We start from the raw sequence: 20,762 nt of genomic DNA, 5'->3' as shown, positions 1-20,762 counted from the left end.
AATTTAACGCAACACATCATGTATCAAATGACTGTTTACTTATACAATTTTACCATGAAGATAATAGTAGGTATTTTACTCTAGTAATAGAGGGAAAAAGTTATATTTCATTGTTAAAATGAAAACAGAAGATTTCCAATAGAATCAAGATAACTTTTTATTACCATTTATTTAAATATGCACCTTGCAGTGGCCTTCAGATGGGTTTTATTATCATGAAGTTATTCTTTGCCACCAATACTAATCCAAGTTTTTAGTTAACAATGACTTCTAGAACTAGAACTAGTTAAACGTTTTCAGTTTGGAAGATGTTTTACAAACTCTTTATAATTGACTACAACCACATTGACTAGTTACCTTATGTTTAAATAAACTTACTAAATTACAATTACCAAAGAAATTTTCTTTATTATTTAAGGGAGCATATTTACAATTTTTCTTCTTTAGCTTAATTTCATTAACATGAACTCACAATTTTTATTACTCTAAAGACTTTGTACATATAATGTTAATTTATTTAATGGGTATTTTATAAACTAAGGGAGATTATACCCAAGCTAAATAAAATGGAAACCATTATAGTTTATGCAAGGAATGTTCTCTTTTTTTCTTTACAGGAAGCTAAAACTTCTTTTCTTTGTTTAAGTTATGAAAATGAATAACTTTTAAAAGCATACTGACTACTAGGTTTCAAAACACATTACACAATTACCTAATTTGCTTAATCATAATCCAGGAAAGATTTTTCCATAGTTTTTATGGACTTTTTTACCTACTGAAATTTGTTAACAGAGCCACTAATTACCCTTATTTTATGGCTTTAAACTGGGAAATTACAGGGCAAACTCATTCTTAATTCCCCAGCCTAGTAGATAGGTTGAATCTGCCACACCTAGTCCTGCCCTCAAAGCTCTTGCAAAGAGGAGGCCCTTTCCCAATAGTTTCTATAATCAGATTTTTATATGACTTTTTCATCCTGCTTAGTCTAATTTGGGCTCCAAGAATATTTATTTACATATATAACTGCATATTTAATTTTTAACAATTTGAATAGAGCTCTTTTAAGAATTTTCATTTGTTAATTTGATATTATCATTCTGATGTATGAAGATATACACTGAGCAAATGGGCAGATACAAATAGTTAGACACAGAAACACAACTCATTGATGTTACTTATAATTTGCATATATACTGTTTAGCTTAATTTGGGTTCCAGAAATATATGTTACTTTATAACTGCATATTTAACTTCAACAACTTGAGCAAATAGGCAGACATGAATAGTTTGACACAGAAACATAACTGTAGTTATTTTTTTTAAATGAATGTGTTTTTTTTTAAGATTTATTTATTTATTTATTTCTCTCCCCTTCCCCACCCCCCCACCCCGGTTGTCTGTTCTCTGTGTCTGTTTGCTGAGTCTTCTTTGTCTGCTTCTGTTGTTGTCAGTGGCACGGGAATCTGTTTCTTTTTGTTGCGTCATCTTGTTGTGTCAGCTCTCTGTGTGTGCGGTGCCATGCTTGGGCAGGCTGCACTTTCTTTTGCACTGGGTGACTCTCCTTACGGGGCGCACTCCTTGCACGTGGGGCTCCCCTATGTGGGGACACCCCTTTGAGGCATGGCACTCCTTGCGAGCATCAGCACTGCACATGGGCCAGCTCCACATGGGTCAAGGAGGCCCAGAGTTTGAACCGCAGACCTCCCATGTGGTAGACAGACGCCCTAACCACTGGGCCAAGTCTGCTGCCAACTTTAGTTATTTAAAACTTCTATATTTTACAAAATAAGTGTGACTGCAAAACATTTCAAAGACTCTTGAAACTTTTCTTAATTTGCACTATGACTGTGCAGTTTTGCACATGAATTTTGTTTTTTCACTAATGACTTGTAACCAAAATGTTTCCAATGCTTTAGCACCATTTTCTTTTGTTTCAAAACTTTATATTTTACCTTGAATTTAGCAGAATTTTGATAAGTAACAAGATTAAATTCTATGTGTATTTACTGAGGCTATTTGAAGCCTCAGGGAGACTGGTTTCTCTCATGAATTGCCACTTTTAGGAACACTGAAAGTCAAGGCAGGAGACTTCCTTTTTTCCCCCCTAGTTCTTGGGAGATAATAAAACTCCAGTGGTCGTTTAAACTCAAGGGCTAAGAATTTCATCAGACAGCAATTTAGTTTACACTTGGATTCATGAGAGAAAGCAGGGTTACTAACACCAGTAGGATAGGAGACAGGGATGTCCCCAAGTTCACCCTTCCCTGGACTATAGGGGCAGAAGCTGTTATGAAATAACCATAGGCAAAGGCAAGGGGTGAGGTTAGGCTTGAAGTAACCATAAATGAAGGTAAGGTTAGTTTAGAATTTACACTTACAATGATAGGTTCAGGCTAAACTCACCCAGTTGTTTCAGTTATTATTTTTCCACTGTTTTATAATATAAATGCATCTATAAATGATCTTAAGTCTTAGTTACAGTTTTTATTAATTTTTTAACCTTAAGGTGAATTGGATAACTTTATTAATTAAGCTACAAGAATTTTATTAGTAACAATTTTGTGAAGTCTTGCCTTTTCTTAGTAATGGAACAAATTCTCATATGCAAGTTATGCATTTAATTTATCAGCAAGAGAGTATTGGCATTTAAAGATTCATTTTAAACTACATTTTTACCTTTTTACCATGAATTCATGGGTGCCAGCAATGGACAAAAGCCAAACATAGATTTCAAAGTGGCATTTCATTCTTTTTTTTTTTTTTTTCCCTCTGTAGTCTCACAACCCTGAAGTTCCCAGCCAGACCATTGAAAAGGCTATCAAGTGATTAGAGGTCTGTTGTTTCAAGTGATAGCCTGCTTTCTTCAGACAAGTTTACAGTTTTAAAACTTTTCAAAGTATTTCTTCAGTCTTACAGAGAGAGATTCTGAAAAGTAAAGAACCTGGGCAGAATGCAAATGTATTTTGACCTTTGACACCCTAGGGAGGGAACTTTACTGCATTTATTTTGATCCTGCTTTTCATCCCCTTTACCTCCCCCCTTCCAGGCAGTAGGGTGCACAGCAATAAAATAGGAGTGTGGCTTATGAATAGAAGGTGTGGACTCACTGAAAAGGGGCAAGCCGTTCCTCCCTTTCCAGCTTTCTGCCAAAATGGGCAGACAGAACCTACTCAAATTTGGCACCCCTCCCAGGGACCCAGCCACCCAAAAAGGGTAGCCCCAACAAGCCTGGGTGTGTGGCGTGGACACAGATGGCTGCTAAGCCCCGGCAAAGGGGTGGGCCAGAGACGAGACAGCAGAGTATGTGCAAACATCCAGACTCCGCAATTTTGCCCTATAATCAATTCACCCCCTTGCCATAGGCAAGGAAGTGTTCCAGCTCAACTAAATTTCACCACTTTACATAACCACACAGCTCTAACACCAGCGTTGAGCTGACACAGACAGAAGCACAAAGGTCATTAATCTGACCCATAAGTTTTATATATATATATTTTTCAGCGTGGCTGCCCCCACAGCCATTACAAACCTTAGAGAGAACACTTAACATTAGCATCTAATATAAAGTGAATTTATTCGCAATTCAGCACCATAACAAAAGATTCCAGCTGACTTTTCCACTGTTTAACTTTACACTCAGACCAAGCTTCACTAGAAAAGCCAATCCATTTTCCTGTAACCAAGTTTTTTAAAAATTTAGACCAATTTCCAGGACATAGGACTTGAACCTATAAACAACCCTTCCTATTATAATCAGGCCTCTACTCCTTCAGTGGATATAAGACCAGTACCAGATTCCAACATGCAGTTAGACAAACCCAAAACACCAGGCTTTTTCCCGGTTTTTCTCTAGAATGTTAGGACTGAGCCTATAAACAACCTTTCCTATTATAATCAAGCCTCCACTCCTTCAGTGGATTTAAGACCAGTACCAGATTCTAACATGCAGTTAGACAAGCCCAAAACACCAGGCTTTTTCCCAGTTTTTCTACTTTTTTCAGACCTAGAGAGAATGGCTTCCCCCCAATTTTCTGGGGCTAGTAGAGTTCTCTTGGGAGGTGATCAGCCTCCCTCCCTAGCACTTAAAGCTAGGATTCTCCAGACTATGCTCACCTGGGGAGTCTTACCTTTTTCCATGTTCAGAGTTCTTTTTCATTCCCAGAATCTTTCTCTTCAGACCTTCCATTGCCCTCGATTTTCATCAGGAAGATTCTAGTGGAGCACACATTTTTTCTGGATTAAATTTAATCCAGGGGTGCCCAGATTTGGGGTTCACCCGAGTCCTCCTGGCTTCCTTGGGGATTTGGAAGGAGCAGCAGAATGCTACCGTCTCTGGCCTTCGTTTGCAATCCCGGAAGAGCCCCCAAAAATGTTGTAGAATTTGAGAGAGGTTCAACTATTTGTGTATAGAAAGGCCAGGACTCAGGAATGATTTTGAGAAGGAAAAATGGTTTATTGATGGCCGGCCAGACTCAGGAGCTTTTTGTTTCAAACCTGAGCCCCGAACAAGACTTTTGAGTCCTTATTGTATGAGAGGAAAGGCCAAATGGTTCTTTTGTTTCAGTTCTCAGTAGGCTTGAATTAGCATATATCTTCCACATCCTAGGTAAGCTTTTAGCATGGACTTCATACATTCTAGATAAGCTTTTAGCACATTTGGTTTGCATTTCCCCTGAATATTTAAAGTTTATAGACTTTGCATTGTTAAACTGTTTCCTGGGACTGGAGTCATTGCCATGGTCACCAAGGGCAGGACTGCAGCCTCTTACTGTCCCACACCCACAAGTCACAGACAGCTTAGGTTATCTACGAAGGGATGAAGAGCCTCCCACCCATAGCCCACATCAATTCCATTTATAAAGGACTCCAGTAAGAGGATTAAGACCCATCCTGGACAAAACAAACAAACAAACAAACAAATGAAAAAAGCAAGACCAATCCTGAATGAGGTGGGTCACACCTTAACTGAAGTAGCCTCATCAAAGATCCTTACAATGCATCTGCAGCCATAGGAATGGATTACATTTAAAAGCATGTCTTTCTGGGGTCTTTATAGCTTCAACCATCACAGGAGTTCTCAGCACAGCTCTTTAAATGAGGGGTGTTTTATCTGAGGGACCCAAAAATACATGGTCAGAGAGAAGGGGCAAGTGGTTCCAGATAGGAAGGAGAATGAGATCGAGCAAGTGGTTCCAGATAGGAAGGAGAATGAGAGGCAGGAGACAAAAGGGTGTCCTTTGCTGGAGTTTTCCTATATTTGGGATGACTTTCCCAAAGGCTCAGGGTGTGAACCAAACATTGTATAGTCAATAAGTGAAAAAAATCAGCAGCTCTCTATAAGTGCAATTAGTAATCTATTCTCAGAAGTGTCTCTTCTTTCTTCCCTTTTTTCTTAGTAAGGCTTAAAATTAGGAAGTAGCAGAGATATAAAAAAGGAAGTAGATGAGAGAGAAACACAAAGAATATTTGAACAAAAAGAAGTTGGATGACTCTAGTCTCTGTTACAAATACCAGGATACCAGTTGGGACTTGGATTTGCTGGGAGCATAGCTGAGGAGACAGGACCATGTGGCTGCTCCCAGTTCTGTTCCTTCTCTGCCTCCCAGGTGAGTGGAGCTGTGGCTTTGGGAACTTGATATTGTAGGGGGAAGGAGATTAGGAAAAAGGTGTCTCCTGGGTTCAAGCCAGCAGTGAGTTGTCTGCAGAAATGGGACATCCATCTGTATGTCCTTCTATACATTCATCCATTCATCCTTGAGTCCTACAAACATTGAACATCAGCTAGTTGCCAGTAATCTTCTGGGTGCTGTAATTAAGAGCAACGTCTGCACTTAAGGGGCTCATGTTTGAATGAGTCAGGTAGCTACAAGACAGTGGGGAACTTCCTATAGTAGAGGTGCCTATATGTAACTATGAGCGTGCACAACAAGACTCCTAACCCTGAATTTGGAAGGGTGGAAGTCTTCACCAAGGCATTGCTGGAAATCAGTCTTGAAGGATGAATAAGTTGGTTGAGTGGGAAAAAGGATAGTTTATACAAAAGTATGGAAATATGAAAGGTCATGGCAAGAATTTGCCAGTAGTTGTTTTTGCCAGAGCTTAGTTTAAAGGAGTTGGATAGGCTTGTTAGAAGGAAATAATGAAAGGGTAGAATGCCAGTGTCAGCATCCTCCTTAAAGCCTTCCTGAAACAAGTCGTATTATAATCAAGTCCCTAAAATTGTCCTCCAAATGGTGGACGTTCAAAAGAAAAAAAAAAAAAAAGACATTCAAAATGCATGAGAGCACATTTTTTCAGGGACAAATAAGTTTCAGATAAAAATGAGAGGACATTCTTCATGCTTGCAAAGGGATTTTTATGGTTGGGTTTCAGAAATGTCATAGAAATGTGATGGCCAGACTCTTCCCAGAAGAGTGGATGGGCAAAGCAGAGAGTTAAAGAAACCAGCTGGGTGACATTGAACAGACATAGTTATGTAGTCAGTAAAATGAGAATGGATTGAATAATTTCTAAAGTTTCTTAAAGCTCCCATAGCTATGATCCTAGCCTCAGAAAGACATGTAAGAGAGCTACATCTCATTACACATGGGAGGTATTAAAAAAGTCTTAAGAGATGATGATGATGATGATGACAATGATGACGATAATGGTGATGACGGTAGTGGTGGTGATAATGGATAAATTTAGAGTGAAGTGGATGCTTTGAGAATTATCATTATTAATGATGTGGTTACCCCAAAAGTGGTGGCTGTGGCAGACTTATTATATCAGCTCACAAAAGCCAATTATGGGCATGCCTTCCTGGCTTCATGTTCAGTGAAGGAAAACTGTTAGCTTGAACTCAGGCACACCGAGTGACTTATGTCACAAAGATCAGCAAACACTACAGATCAGGAGCTTTTCCCACAGAGAGTTGGACTGGCGGCACTTCACTGCCTGTGGTTGCTCTTGCTTAAATCTGGTAAAACGACCTAAATGCCCTAAACTGAGGTGGGAAACCTCTTCTGAGGCAGGCTGTTCTCTCCCACCCCACAGGCTCACCTGTTCACCCAGGGTGCTTCTGTGCTGGGGGTGCCTCATGCACCCAGATGTCCTCGAGTTTCTCGTTTTTCTTTGTACTCCTTAGTGTCTTCCTTTCTTTCCAATCCTATCCTCTACTCACCACACTCATCTGGTATTTTAAACACTGTTTAGAAAAACTCGATTCCTTTAAATGTGAGGGGAATCTTAGAGGGTTGAATTGTTAGTTTGAGAATGAGAAAAGAGAAAGAGATTAAAGAAAGCAGACAAGAGAAGTGGATTCCAATATAAAATGAGCAAAATAGAACTCTTGTTTTATTGCATTTACAGACCATAAAATGTGTGACACAATTTAATCATCTGAGCAACTATGACCTATGCAAATAGCAATGTGCCCATTTTACAAATAAAGTGGGGAAGAAATTAGCTCATGACATCAACTAAGTAGAAGAACTGAAAACGATGTCCCAGATCTCCTTCCACTGAGTTTTTCCACTAACTGGAGATGTCTGGATTAAAGCCAAATAGTTGCAAAACAGCTCAGGGTGCTTCCTGCTGTTGACTGCTTTGCTACGTCTTCTGGTGTTTCCATTCTGAACTGATTGTGCTCTTTTATTCACTAGCTCCCTGTAACTTAAAGCAACCAGCGAGTACTCATTAAAATATGCACATCTGTATTTGTATAATTCCACATATCACTTCCAAGAATATGCCAGATTTCATTAAGACCTGCTAATCTTACATTCAGGTACTACTCCAGCAGGACAGAGGAAAGTAAGGTTTCATAATTAACAAAACCTTTGTTCTTAACTGCAGGTGTCTGGGATTGGGCTGGTCATGGCTCTTGACACCTTCTCAACGTTGGTGAATGCCATACCTTCATTTCTTTTCATTATGTGTAATTTAATGAACACCTGCGAACTCTCTGGCTAACTTCAGGACTAGCACATTTCCAATAACTGAGATCTACCTCCTCCTTTCCCTCCAATCCTTCTTCCTCTTTCAGACGCCAGCATTTTGGTGTTATTTGCCAACAGTCTGCATGAATATTTGCTTTTGTCATATTGGTTCATTGGCTAGAAAGCTGGGCTATGGAACTGTCAGCCAAGTTCTAAATCTGAGGGTCTGTGATTTAATGAGTCATACTCCCCCAGGGCCACTTTTTCCAAAAGGATACTAATCCAGATATTCCCTTCTGCAGTTTGCCTTAATTTGCCTCAGTTTTGGAGGTGGTTCTGTTTACTGGGCTTAAGCTAGATGCACTTATCCACATTCCCAGGCCTGCCCCTGAAGCGTAAGTCTTTACATGTAACTTCAAACATTTAAGAACCTTTTACTTTTCTTTCAGAAGATAAGTTCAAATCAGCATCATAGCAAGGAGAGTTGCCTAATAGTGAGAAATAAATTATAATGAATGCTGAATTCCGTTGCTTTTCTAGAATGATCTTCCAGGTTTATTAGGTCCGAGGATTTCAGAATGAGGTTCTATCTCTGCAAAGGGACCAATTCTACCTGGCTTGGGATAGCCTTGAGAGATGTTTCTTGGGTAGACGTCTGTGAAACCAGAAAATCCCTAAGATATAGATGTTCACCCAGAGAGGAAGAGAGGGAGAGAGAGAGGATGCTGCCTGCTCCCTAGGAAGGTCAGAGAGCCCAGAGATTCTGTGACTGGACTGTTCAGCCCAAGGTTAGTTCTGTGGATTTTCCTCCCTTGGCTGTGCTCTCCCCTGGCAAACTGAGGACACTGTCTTGCTTACTAATTGTCCTGGCTTTTCTGGAACGCAGTGCTCTGGGGCTGGCCTCATGTATCTGGAGCTCCTGATATGGCCATGGCAGGAACTAGCCTGCACCCACCTAAATGAGGCCCACCCCCCATGCCCACACAATGACAGGATCCCCCCCTGTATTCTATTCTCAGGCCAAAATTTGGGTGGTATGGGTGGTGGTGGGGTATGAAGATCTGTCATCCATGTAGGCAGATGGCGGTGATGGGCAGCTGGAGGCTCATCTCCTTAGTGCTAACAATTCCGCATAACATTTGTAAGCACTTGTGTATGCTGAAGGAACGTGGACAGTTCTCTGCAGCTGGAATCTCCTTACTCAGAGAGGCAGGGAGTTCTGGGCCCACACTCACAGCCTTGCCAAGTGGATGGACAGCCTTAACTTGGCCATAGCCAGTGATCGATATCCACCTTGCCCATCTTACATGAGATGGGGTTTGGTTTGAGGCTCTGATTTGGGGCGGTTTCAGGATTAGATTCAAAAGTACATGAAGTAACACAAAACGTTGCTACTGCCCACAAATTTTTCACCTGTTTATCAGATTCATCTCTCTAAACCCAATCCTCTGCCTGCAAAGATGGCTCAGGAGGGATTTTTAAATAGGGGAAAAATTGTTAGTAATCCAGTATTACATAATTATATATAAATACTGTAATTATATAAGGCATACTATTATATATGATATATTATATTAATGCAATAAAAATACTACTTGACTACAAATACAGAACTTCACTAGGCTTTTTCAGAAAAAAAAAATAACAGCAGCAAGTTTATGTATGTGGGAGAAGAAAAGGGAAAAAGTGCTTTCTAATGACCAAAAGTGAGAACAATTGAGAGCTGTTTATAGCGAACTTGGCTATCCACCTGTGATGTACCTTGCGGTTTTGCAAGTGCTTTTCTGTTCACGACCCCGTGCAGGCAATATCCACCCCCTTTGGGAAGCAGGCAGGCCAGGTTGGCACTCAGAGAGTTAAGCAATTGCTCAAGGTCCCAGCCGAACCTAGAACTCAGGTCTCTTGACTCCCCATCAGAGCTCTCTACGTTCTGTTGCCTCCATGACGCCAAGGCTCCTGCCCTACAAGAGCACCGGGTGGTGAGTTTTCATTCTTCCCAACCTCTAAACACGGTGTACATGGGCACCCCCTCGTGGGCTATATGTCCTTGATGCTATGGCAGTTGATCTGGCACGAGCTTGTTCATGATTGGTAAACCGAGGCACACAGGCTGCAATGGCTCCACAGCCCAGGGTACCAGGGGTGCAGGAAGTGAGGTCCAAGCACCCTGAGAACAGTGCGGCAGGAGAAGGAGTAGCAGAGGAAGAAGGGAGCTGAGGAGTCCATCAGGGTTGCAGACTGCTGCTCTTGGGAAGTGAGGAGAGGGGCTGCCCGCCTAGGTGAGTGTGTGTGTGTGAGTGTGTGTGTGCGCGCGCGCGTGCGCAGGCAAGAGGGAGGGACTGAGACAGAGAGAGAGGGCTGCCTGTGCCCGAGGAAGGTGAGGGAGCCCTGCCTTAAGCAGGGGCCTGGAGGGTAGATGCCAGAGAAGGAAGCCTTTTCCTGTGACCGGGGACAGTGGCCAGGCCCCCTCTTGCTTCCCCTGACTTGTTTGATGGAAGCATGGGAGCTCCAGGCTGGAAGGTCCCCTCTCTTCTGACTGCCCACCTGCTGCTAGAATCTCCTTGATGGGCGAGTCAAGGCTTTCCAGGATGCACATAGCTCTGGGGGGCTGGCGATGAGCCTGGACAGACGCAGGCCAGCTCTCCAAGGAGGACTTGTCTGCAGCTGCCCCAGCAGCCTGGGTTCCCACATCCAGGCTCTTGGATCCCGTGTGCTCTCACCTGGGAGGGGGAATGCAATTCTGAGCTCTGCCCAGAAACCAGAAGGAAGCCCCTTCTGGGAGCTCACCAGCCCGAGGAGGGCCCCAGGGACCAGCTGACATGGGAGGTGAGGCCCAGCTGTCCAGCCTTGTGGGGGGGGGGCGGTGAGAGGGGGCACCGGACCTCAGGGAAGACACAGATGTGGAGCCGCGATTTGGAAAAGGGAAGGCAGTGCAGCTTCCAGTGTGTCCAGGTTTCCCACATGAATTAAGGCAGTGCGGAGCCTGCGGGTCAGGAGTGACTATCCTGTGGCCACAGGAGAACAAAGGCAACCCCTGGGCAGGGCTTGAGGGAGGAGCAGCTGCCAGGTGCTGGAGGGCTTGGGAGGGGTGAGGAGGACGGGAAGAGTGTGGACATGCGAGGTTCTTGGGCTGGAGAGCAAGAAGTCAGCAGCTCCTCCACCCCTGGACTCACTTCAAAAATTAATTGCTAGGATTAGATATAATTAGCACAGTATAGACTGGGAAGGACCAGAGCTCTTCCCATGATTTATGCTAATTCCAGAGCTTTTACTTCCATGGCCATGTGCTGCATGTGAGCGTCTTCTTATTTCTCACAGCTCAGTTTCTTCACTGTTTTCACACACACTTGCACGCACATGCACAAACACACACTCAAGCTGGAACAAAGCATTTCAAAAGCTTTTGAGCATTTGCTCAAGATTTGGGGGTTCTTCTGAGAGTCATGTCACTCAACGCACAAACTTCTGCCCACTTACGGCCTCTCTTCCTCCTTCCCTTTCCTTCAACTTCTCACACCCCCACTTTGTTCCAGTTCCAAAAGCACCCCCTTAGTTACAGAGAGCAGCTTCCCTTATTGATTCAGAATACGTGGTGCCAGCCAACGCCCAGGCCTTGGGGCTGTGTTTGCGGGGTAGGGAGGTCAGCTTGTACCCCAGACCTGTGTAAAGAAACCTGTTAGGGCTGCTTTGGGACATAGCCCTTCCCAGCAACGTGCTGACTCTCCAGTAAAGTTAGAGCTAGCAATTTATTTTTTATTTTTCACTTTTTATTTTTTTTAATCCCCTCCTTGTGACTTTTTGCATGCTGTCTGCTCTCTGAGTCCATTTGCTGCAGGTTCTTCTGTGTTCTTGCTTGCCTCCCTTCTTCCGTTGTGCCACCTTTGCTGAGTCAGCTCCCCACGGTGTCTGCGGGTGGGGCGGTGCTCTGCAGCGTGCGGGCGAGCCTGCCTCCACAAGGAGGCCCCAGGACATGAACCCAGGGCCTCCCATATGGTAGACGGGAACTTATCTGATTGAGCCACAGCCACTTCCCTAGCAATTTATTTTTCCTACTTCCAGAACATAAGGAGAGGGGAGTAGATAATAAATTGCACTCTTCAGGAACAAGTCTGAGTAGCAGATAACCTGAAAGGCAGAGGCTTTGTTGCTGGGCTGAGAACAGCCTAGGAGCCAGCTCCTTTCTTCTCCCCCTTCCTGCTTTGGCCTGACTCTCCCAGGCCCCAGTGGTGGGTTCCCTGTATGGGTGCTCGGTGTTTCTGATCTCCCAGGTGACAGGTTCCTCCTTGTCCTCCCACCTGCAGTCCCTGGCCTCTCTGGCTTAGGCTCCTAAGCTCAGTATCCTTCCAGGGTCCAAGTCCAGGAACCATCTATGTCTCCCCGGCAACTTTCCTTTTCAGGCAGACAGCTTCTGCTGGGGCCCATCTGTGCGGAGGCTTGGAGCGTGGGCTTGTGTTTTGCAGGCTGTTCTTCTCTGAAGGGCCCTACAGAGAAGACCGGCACCCCAGGGAGTTCTCTGAGAGTGCACTGTCAATACGACGCGATGTACAAGGGGTATAACAAATACTGGTGCCGAGGACAGCATGACACATCGTGTGACACAGTTGTGGAGACCAAAGGAGAAGAGAAAGAAGAAAGGCGAGGCCGTGTGTCCATCAAAGACTATGCTGATGACCTCACCTTCACAGTGACCATGGAGGACCTCAATGCGGATGATGCTGGGTCTTACTGGTGCAAAATTCAGAAAATATGGATCCTGGATGGGTGGTCACGTGACCCTGCATTCCAGGTCAAGGTGTCTGTTTCTCCAGGTAAGATTTCCCCTTGCTCCAGTAGCAGAGCTTATGGGATGCCACTGAACATGGGGACAACTAACTGTGGGTGTATGATGAAGTACATCTCTGGGTCTTGTCTTCAGTCTCAGGGGTGTTGGGAAGAGCCAGTGATGTGGCAGAGAGACAGTTGGCTGATCCCTCGGCCTTGGGATGGGTGGGGGTGCATAGATCATGGGACCCTCACTCTCCTAGGGCCTGAGCCTCATCCCATTGTCTATGGAGGCACCTCCCAGCTGAGTCAAAGCTCTTTCCAATGTCTTCTTTGGGAAACTTGTTCTTAAGGAAACAAGCTCCTATACATCTTCAGCTTCCTCATGGAACATTTCTTCCACCATATTGTTCTGAAATTGGTCTCACTTGGGATGACTCCTCTTGTTTAGTAAAGCTCCTTGAGTAGAAGCTAATCTTTCTTCTACACACCATATGCTGTGGGTTCATGAAGTCATGTCCACCTTCTTCTGGCTCCCCATCACAACTTCCCAACTATTACTTTCCTATGTACTTCCTTTAATATTTGGATCACATGGCCACACCCATCCTGAGTCTCTCTTTGACAGCATCATCATGGGCTTCTGCATACTCTCTAACATTCAACAGGCAACCTGGCAGCTTCTCCATCCCAACTCGGCCATTGTCTTGGAAAATTTTCATGAATTGTCAAACACCTTTGTTTCAGGTTCCTTGAACTTTGCCACTTGAGTGACATTCATTTCCACTCTCTTTCAGAATTCAGCCCTCTGCCACCCTCAGTACTACTCTACCTATTCTTGGCCTCACAGAGACCTCCAGTCCTTTTATCCTTCCCTTTTCTCCCAACTTATTGCCTTCCCACCTCCTGCCCTGACCTCACTTCCTTCCTAAGCCAGCTTGAACTCCCACAGTAGACCATGTTTTCTCTTAACAATCATCCTTAATTCCCCTGAAATCTAATCATCCAGTTTGTCCAGGACTGAAGGATTTCCTACAATGCAAGATTTTCAGTGCTAAAACTGGGAAAGTCCTGGGCAAACCGAGACAAGTTGGTCACCCTACCTGAAATCTACCTGCTCCCGTACTGCTGGAGAAAAAGTCAACCAGTAGTGCATATGGGTGTCAATAGGAGCTCATGTTTCCCAATATTACTCTCTCATCCTTTTACCTTACCAATGATACACTGGATATCAGGCATGAACTCTCTTAATTTCTTTTCTTCTCCATCTACAAACTTACATACAGCCAAACGGATCCTTTTCTCTCCCGTCTGGGTTGAGGATAAGAATTTCCTTCTCTTGTTCAAGAACAATCATTCATGAACCCGGCTTCTCACCTATGGCTCCTTGCCTCACTCCCTCTTTAGTCAAAGTCCTTCTTTTCTCCTCCATATTCTCTTCCCATCACTTATCCATGCTCTCTCCTGTCCTCGGCCTCTTCTTCAACTCTGTTCCTTCACCTCAGCCTATAAACATACACATGGTCTAAAAATACGAAATCCCATAGTCGTTCTGAGTGCCACCTCATTTCTCATTTCTTTCCTTTCCACTTACCAGGAGGGTGGAGCATGTGCACTCCCACTTTTGTGCCCCTGTTGTACCTGGTACAGATGTCCATCCCAATGCCATCCACTTTGTATTGAAATACTCTGTGTGTCTCTGCCCCTCTGAAAGCACAGGGATGGTGTCATACCCATCAGTGAATTTCCAATAGCAAGGAGGTTTATGGATGAAACTGAGGCTGTATTGGGTGCTCTGAGAAGGGCTGGGCCTCTGGGACAACGGCTTTTTTTGGAAATCATGAGGTGGGGGTTGAGTGGGGTAGAGGACACCTCCACTCATGCCAGGATTCTGGAGTCCCTGAGGCCCTTGGGAATAGCTGGGCAACAACATCTGCACTGAACCCCTGCTCCCTTCCCTCAGCAGTGGTCCTGTTTTTTGTTTTTTTTTTAAAGTTTTATTTATTTCTTTTTAATTCCCCCCCTCCCCCGGTTGTCTGTTCTCTGTGTCTATTTGCTGTGTCTTGTTTCTTTGTCCGCCTCTGTTGTCAGCAGCATGGGAAGTGTGGGCGGCGCCGTTCCTGGGCAGGCTGCACTTTCCTTCGCACTGGGCGGCTCTCCTTACGGGGCGCACTCCTTGCGCGTGGGGCTCCCCTATGCGGGGGACACCCCTGTGTGGCAGGGCTCCCCTTACGTGCATCAGCACTGTGCACGGGCCAACTCCACATGGGTCAAGGAGGCCCAGGGTTTGAACTGCGGACCTCCCATGTGGTAGGCGGACATCCTAACCACTAGGCCAAGTCCGCTTTCCTGCAGTGGTCTTAAATGTCGCCATATGAAGGATGATCTGATCCCCCATTCCACCATCTCTGCAAGGCTTTCTAGGCTATAGGCCAAGCCATCTTCCTCCAGATCCCTCCCTCCTCCCTGTTCTTGCTCCCTTTGTGGTCCCCATGAGGCTGGGGAAGCCCTTGAGAGGCTCTCATTCTCACACTAAGCAGAGTCAAATTTGGGATGGAAAATAATTATTGAGGTGACTCTTAAACAGTAGGTTCTGGAAAAGGCTCATTTAAGATCTGAAGGGTGATAAGATGGGATGGTAGGCAGTGGGAAACACTTCTTTCCTATGCTTCTCCCAGGGTGTGGCCTGGGTCTGACTTGGGGCACCCTTCTGCGAATATTTCTGTATGATTCAAATAGAGGCTCAGTGCGAGCCTGGGAGAGAGCAGCAGCCTGATGGGTGATTTTTCTCTTTAGCACCATATGCAAGCAAATGGACTGAACATCCTGGCTCACCTCCCACCTCTTCGACTGTAAATCTTGGACTGAACCACCACCCAGGGTAAGGGTCCAGGTTTTAGAGCCTGTGGTGGGAGGGGCTCAACAGACTTCCTGGGCACCCTGGGGTGGGGGCTGGGTGGCAGCACACCATGTCTTTTTTGCTGCACGGAATGCTGGGTTTTCCTCCAACTCTCATCCTGATTCCATGTCCTTCAAGGCTGCATGTGGACTCTGATTGGAAAATGTCACTTGTGCTGGCAACACTTTCCCCTATCGGGCAGGGACACAGGCTGGTCAGGTGGCCCCTGCTCCCACCCCATGCCTTTTTCCCCACCCAGCTCTGGACTCAAGTTTCTGTGGCTCTTAACCTGAGCTCACATTCAAAGGCCTTTGTTCTGTGGGGGATCCTGCTCCCAGGAGCTGCTTGTTGGGTCTGTGGGCAGATTGGCCAGCTCCAGGATGGTTGGATCTCTTCTGGCTCTCCTCCCAAAGATACCCAGAAGGGCTGTGATGCTGCTGCCAGACCCTAATGGGAGGGGTGAGGGGAGGGATAGAGGATTGAGGGGTGTAAAGTGTGGGTGTGCATTGGCGTTCAGAAGTCAGTCAATAAAGAGGAAATGCGGGGGAGGTTGGGAAAGGGGTGTGGGTGGGCTCAGGAGCACTCCTCTGGAAGGCAGGGACTACCTGGGCCCCTCTTCTCTTTTTTCTCTCTCTCCTCGACCAAAGGAGTGTGGGTGGCAGGGGCCCCAAGAGCAGCTGCCCTGGCCTGAGTCCCTTCCAGATTAGACCCTGAGTTATTTGGGTTCCAGAGTTGGGGCCCAGGGAGAGGTGGGGAGAGGAGGCTCCGGGCGTCCCCCTGAGGAGGCAGCTCACCGTCTGTCACCATGTCCCCACAGGTCCCTGCTCAGCAGCATCCACTTCTGGCTCCTGGTCCTCCTGAAGCTGCCCCTGCTCCTGAGCATGCTCAGTGCTGTCCTCTGGGTGAACTGGCCTCTGAGGGCCACCGGGGAGGTGGGAGATGGAGTGGGCCTGAGGTGGAGAACCCCTGGCATACTCCTCCCAGGAAGGCGCTCTCCTGGGACACACCACAGGAGGCCTCTGGACTCCTGGCCTCAGGACAGGAAGGGAGAAGTAACTGGACTCTGGAGGGCATTAGTGGGGTTTTGTTCCTGTGCCTTGAGGAAGGGTCCTGGACTGCAGGGTTCTCAGGAAGGAGAAGGGAATGAGATTCACTTTCGGGCCCTGCTTTCTCCTCCCCAGGTCCCCAGGCCCCCCACCCTCCGGGCCACCTCCCAAGGACCCTCAGAAGCAACTCTTCCCTCCTCTCCTGGGCTCAGAGTCTCCTCAAGTGTGTCTCCCCCAGGGCCCTCGCCAGCTTCTTCCTGCAGACAGGAGTGCCCTGAGGTCACTCCCCGCCCCCTGCCTTTGGTCCCCGGGCTCACAGGGCTCCCGCCCCTCCTCAGGGACAAACTCAGGGGAGTTTTGTCCTGACTGGACAAGCTCATGCAGTCGCCCACTCTCCTGAGCACCCAGCGCTCCCTTCCCTCCTCTGACACTCTTCAGATTTCACTGGACTTGAACCCCCACCCACCCAGCGCCTTCGGTCCCTGTTACTGGGGGGTGTGTGTGGCCGGCCACAACCGAGAAGCTTCGAGTTGAAGTCCTGGGGAGTCAAAGCAACCATGGGAGAAGGGGGTGGTGGATGCCGCTGATCATCTCTCCTGGAATTCTCCAACCTGGAGGGTCTCCTGAGCCCAGAGCTAGGGAGTCCAGCTTTATCCACTTTAGGAGAAGTCTGCATGAGGCCACCTAGTAACAATGGACCCTTTCCATGGGAGAGGCAGCCATGGCTTTCCAAAGAGGATGCAGGGCATACCTGTGAGGAGACGTTTCACCACTCTGGGATGGCATGACGCCACAGCCATCACTCAAGCCCGCCTGGGCATCCCCAGCCTAGGAAAGGACTCAGCTCAGTGTTGTTGTTTTTGGTTTGTTTGTTTTATGTTTGTCACTTGCTCTCTCTCTAAAGTTTACAAGAAAGAATCACATAGTCTGTCATGAGCAATGTCACCATCACCACTTACTCCTTGGATCCCTCCCCACCCCTAGGCCCCAGCCTGCCCTGACTGGTGATGCACTCTCTGCAAGCGCCTGAGTACCGAGCTCTCAGGTGGAGCTGCTCTGCTCTGAACTTGAGAATGGGCGTGGGTCCTGCAGGGCTGAAGAGAGCTGGGACTTGCTCATGCTGGTTCATGCTGAGAGAGAAATTCAATCTAATTAAGCATGGATTAATCATATTAACAATGCATGCACAAGATGATGTAGGAGATGCTGCAGTGGGCAAGACAGGAGTTAAGGATGAGCTTTATAAAAAAACAGGAAAAGCTCACAAAACCTTTCAGAGAAGGGTAGAACTGGTCAGCTCCACTGGCGAGCCTTGGCAATGGGCTTGATAAGCCTGGGATGGGGTGTAGCATTATCTCACATTGGTCAGGTGGGGAAACTCTTTTCCAGGAGGGGATGTTTGGGGGTGATGTGGAAGGAGGTGCAGGAATTCAGTTGGGGATGGAGAAGTGGTACAGGGAGAGAAAAGGACATATTCAGAGGAACAGGGTAAATGAAGGCAGGGGGGCAGGAAATGTTTATCACAACAGTCACTCATAGAGGAGCTTTAGCCAAAAGAGTGTGCTGCTCACCCTCAGTTTCCATGGTGCTCAGTTTCACTCAGCAGAGTGAAATTTCTCTTGTGGCATTGTAGATGGCACTAAACCTGGAGCACTAAGGTGGGTGTGTATTGCAGAGGCTTGGGATCCAACTCTTAATTAAACTATCATTGCAGACATATGGGGTTGAACACATCAAATCGGGATTATGGATGCATTTTAGGAAGGTTTACCCAGCTGCTAGGTAGAATGGAAGAGTCTATGTAGAATGGAAGAGTCTGAAGGGAAGAGTCTGGGATTCTAGTGATCTCACTCCTGGGAGACCAGAAGAATGGGGACATCATTGACAGAAAGGGAAAAGCCAGGAGCACGGTTGGATGATGAGGAGCTGAGCTTTTCGTGTGTACCTGGTGTTACCAAGCAGAGAGGGCTAGCAGGCAGCTAGGGATGTGAGTTGGGAGAGTGGTCAGGGCTGGAGAGAAAGGTGTGAGTCATTTGTGTGGAGAGGTTAACTGGAGCTCAGGGAGAGGTGAAATTGGAAGAGAAGAATTCAGGACCAAGGACAGAGCCTCTGGCTCACCTACAGTTAGGGACCAGGTCGACAGAGGACACTAAGCAAGGTTAGAAAAAGAACAGAGGGAGGATGAGAAGTCAAGATGAGAGCAGAGCCAGAGAGAGAGAGAGAGCGAGGTGGGCGAGGACTGTGAAGAGGTCATTGAATTGATCACTCCCAAGGTTCTGAAGTTCTGGAGAGCAGTTCGACAGAGAAGTTGGAGCAGAAGCCAGATGGAAAGAGTTAAGAAAGGGTGGATAGATGGTGAGGAGACGGGGAAGCAGCAGGTGCAGGAGAAAGGGACAACTGCTTTCTCATACTTTGAGGTTTCCTCCCTCCCTCTCTCCCTTCTTCCATCTTTCCTTTCTTCTTTCCTTCATTTATTCATTCACTTATCCAGCTTTATTGTGTCTATGTTGCATTGTTCTGTGCATTGCAGATAAGGAGGTAAACAATGCAGCATCCCTACTCCCAAATAGGAAAGGTTAAGAAATGGACTAACAATGGCAAAGGGGCATGTTAGGTATGATGTTAGAGGTCTGTTCAGTGTTACCTGGGAGCACAGAAGCAAGGCATTTTCCCGAGGCTGTGCTGAGAAGAAAAATCAAGGGTATGACCTGTAAAACTAAAGGAAAAGACTGGGGATTAGATGTACCAGGCAAAGGCAGGGAAGGGCCGTGGAGCATATTAGGTTCCAGGATCTTCAGATCGTATGTTAATGTGTGAGGGTTCATGTGGTGGGAAGGGGTGAGATATGCAGCTGGAGCTTGAATTCTGTCTGCGAGGCCATAGGTAGCCCTGGAGGCTTTTCGTTTTTAAAACTTTTATTTTGAAATAATTATAGATGCAAAGTTGCTAAAATAGTATACAGAGTCCCCTGAGCCCTTCATCCATCTTTTCCCAATTGTGACATCTTGTGAACCTGCAAGACAATAGCAAAACCAGGAAATTGGCATTAGTCAGTTTTCACCAGTTTTTATGTGCATTCATTTATGTTTATGTTTGGATGTGTAATTCTATTCAATCATATCCTATAATAGATTTGTGTAACTAACTCTCCAATAAAATTACAGAACTGGGCCATCATCACAAAGGACTTTCCTCATACTAGCCCTTGGTATTTGCACCCCTCCCCCCAGTCACTAATCTGTTCTCCATTTCTAGAGTTTGTTATTTTGAGAATTCTATGTAAATGGAATCATACATATGCAATCTTTTGAGAGTGACTTTTTTCACTAAGCATAAGGCCTTAGATCTGCATCTAGGTTGTTGCATGAATCAATACACCATTGTTGATATGGATGTACCACATTTTATCTAACCACTCACCCATTGAAAAACATTTGGGTTGTTTCCAGTTTCTGCTGTTATGATTAAAACCACTATGAACATTCGTGTATAGGTTTTTGTGTGACTATACATTTTTCTTTCTCTGGAATAAACGCCAGTGCAGTTGCTGAGTCAAACTATTTCCAAAGCAACTCTACCACCTGACATGCCCACCAGCAATGTGCAAGAGGTCCAGTTTCTCTGTATTCTTGTCGGCATTTGGTATTATCACATTAAAAATTTTAGCTGTTCTGATATTCATGTACTGATAACCCATTGTAGTTTTAATTTTCTTTACCTAATGGCTAAAGATGTTGAATATCTTTCAGTTTGCTTATTTGCCATCTGTATATCCTCTGGTGAAATGTCTGTGTTTTGCCAGCTCTTTTTTTTAAAGATTTATTTCTCCCCATCCCCATGGTGTTTTGCACTTGGTGTTTCTGTTCATCTTTCTTATTTCTTTAGGAGGCACCGCAAGCCGATGTAGGGAGGAGGCATCTAATTGCTTGAACTACCGCCACTCCCTGCTTTGGTGAGTCTCTCATTATGTTTTTCTTCTTGAGTCTCGTGTTGCATCATCTTATTGTGTTAGCTTACCACGCCTGCCTGTTGCACCAGCTCACTGTCTTCTTTAGGAGGCACCACATTTGAACCAGGGACCTCCCATGTGGTAGACGGGAGCTCAATCGCTTGAGCCGCATCTGCTTCTCTTGCCTG

At 45.8% G+C, this 20,762-nt stretch overlaps 1 protein-coding gene across 1 annotated transcript; it reads left to right on the top strand.

Annotated features, from left to right (window-relative positions):
* The first annotated feature begins 5,566 nt into the window (after positions 1-5,566).
* On the top strand, positions 5,567-20,109 carry CD300E (CD300e molecule). Its single transcript, XM_058283253.2, has 4 exons — positions 5,567-5,606; positions 12,380-12,727; positions 15,477-15,561; positions 16,397-20,109. The coding sequence occupies exons 1-4, from the start codon at positions 5,567-5,569 to the stop codon at positions 16,989-16,991; spliced, it is 1,068 nt and encodes a 355-aa protein (XP_058139236.1). The 3' UTR covers positions 16,992-20,109.
* The last annotated feature ends 653 nt before the right edge of the window (positions 20,110-20,762 follow it).

Source organism: Dasypus novemcinctus, chromosome 21 (genome assembly GCF_030445035.2).
Source record: "Dasypus novemcinctus isolate mDasNov1 chromosome 21, mDasNov1.1.hap2, whole genome shotgun sequence".
NCBI lineage: Eukaryota > Metazoa > Chordata > Mammalia > Cingulata > Dasypodidae > Dasypus > Dasypus novemcinctus.
This window is presented reverse-complemented; position numbering and strand designations above follow the sequence as displayed.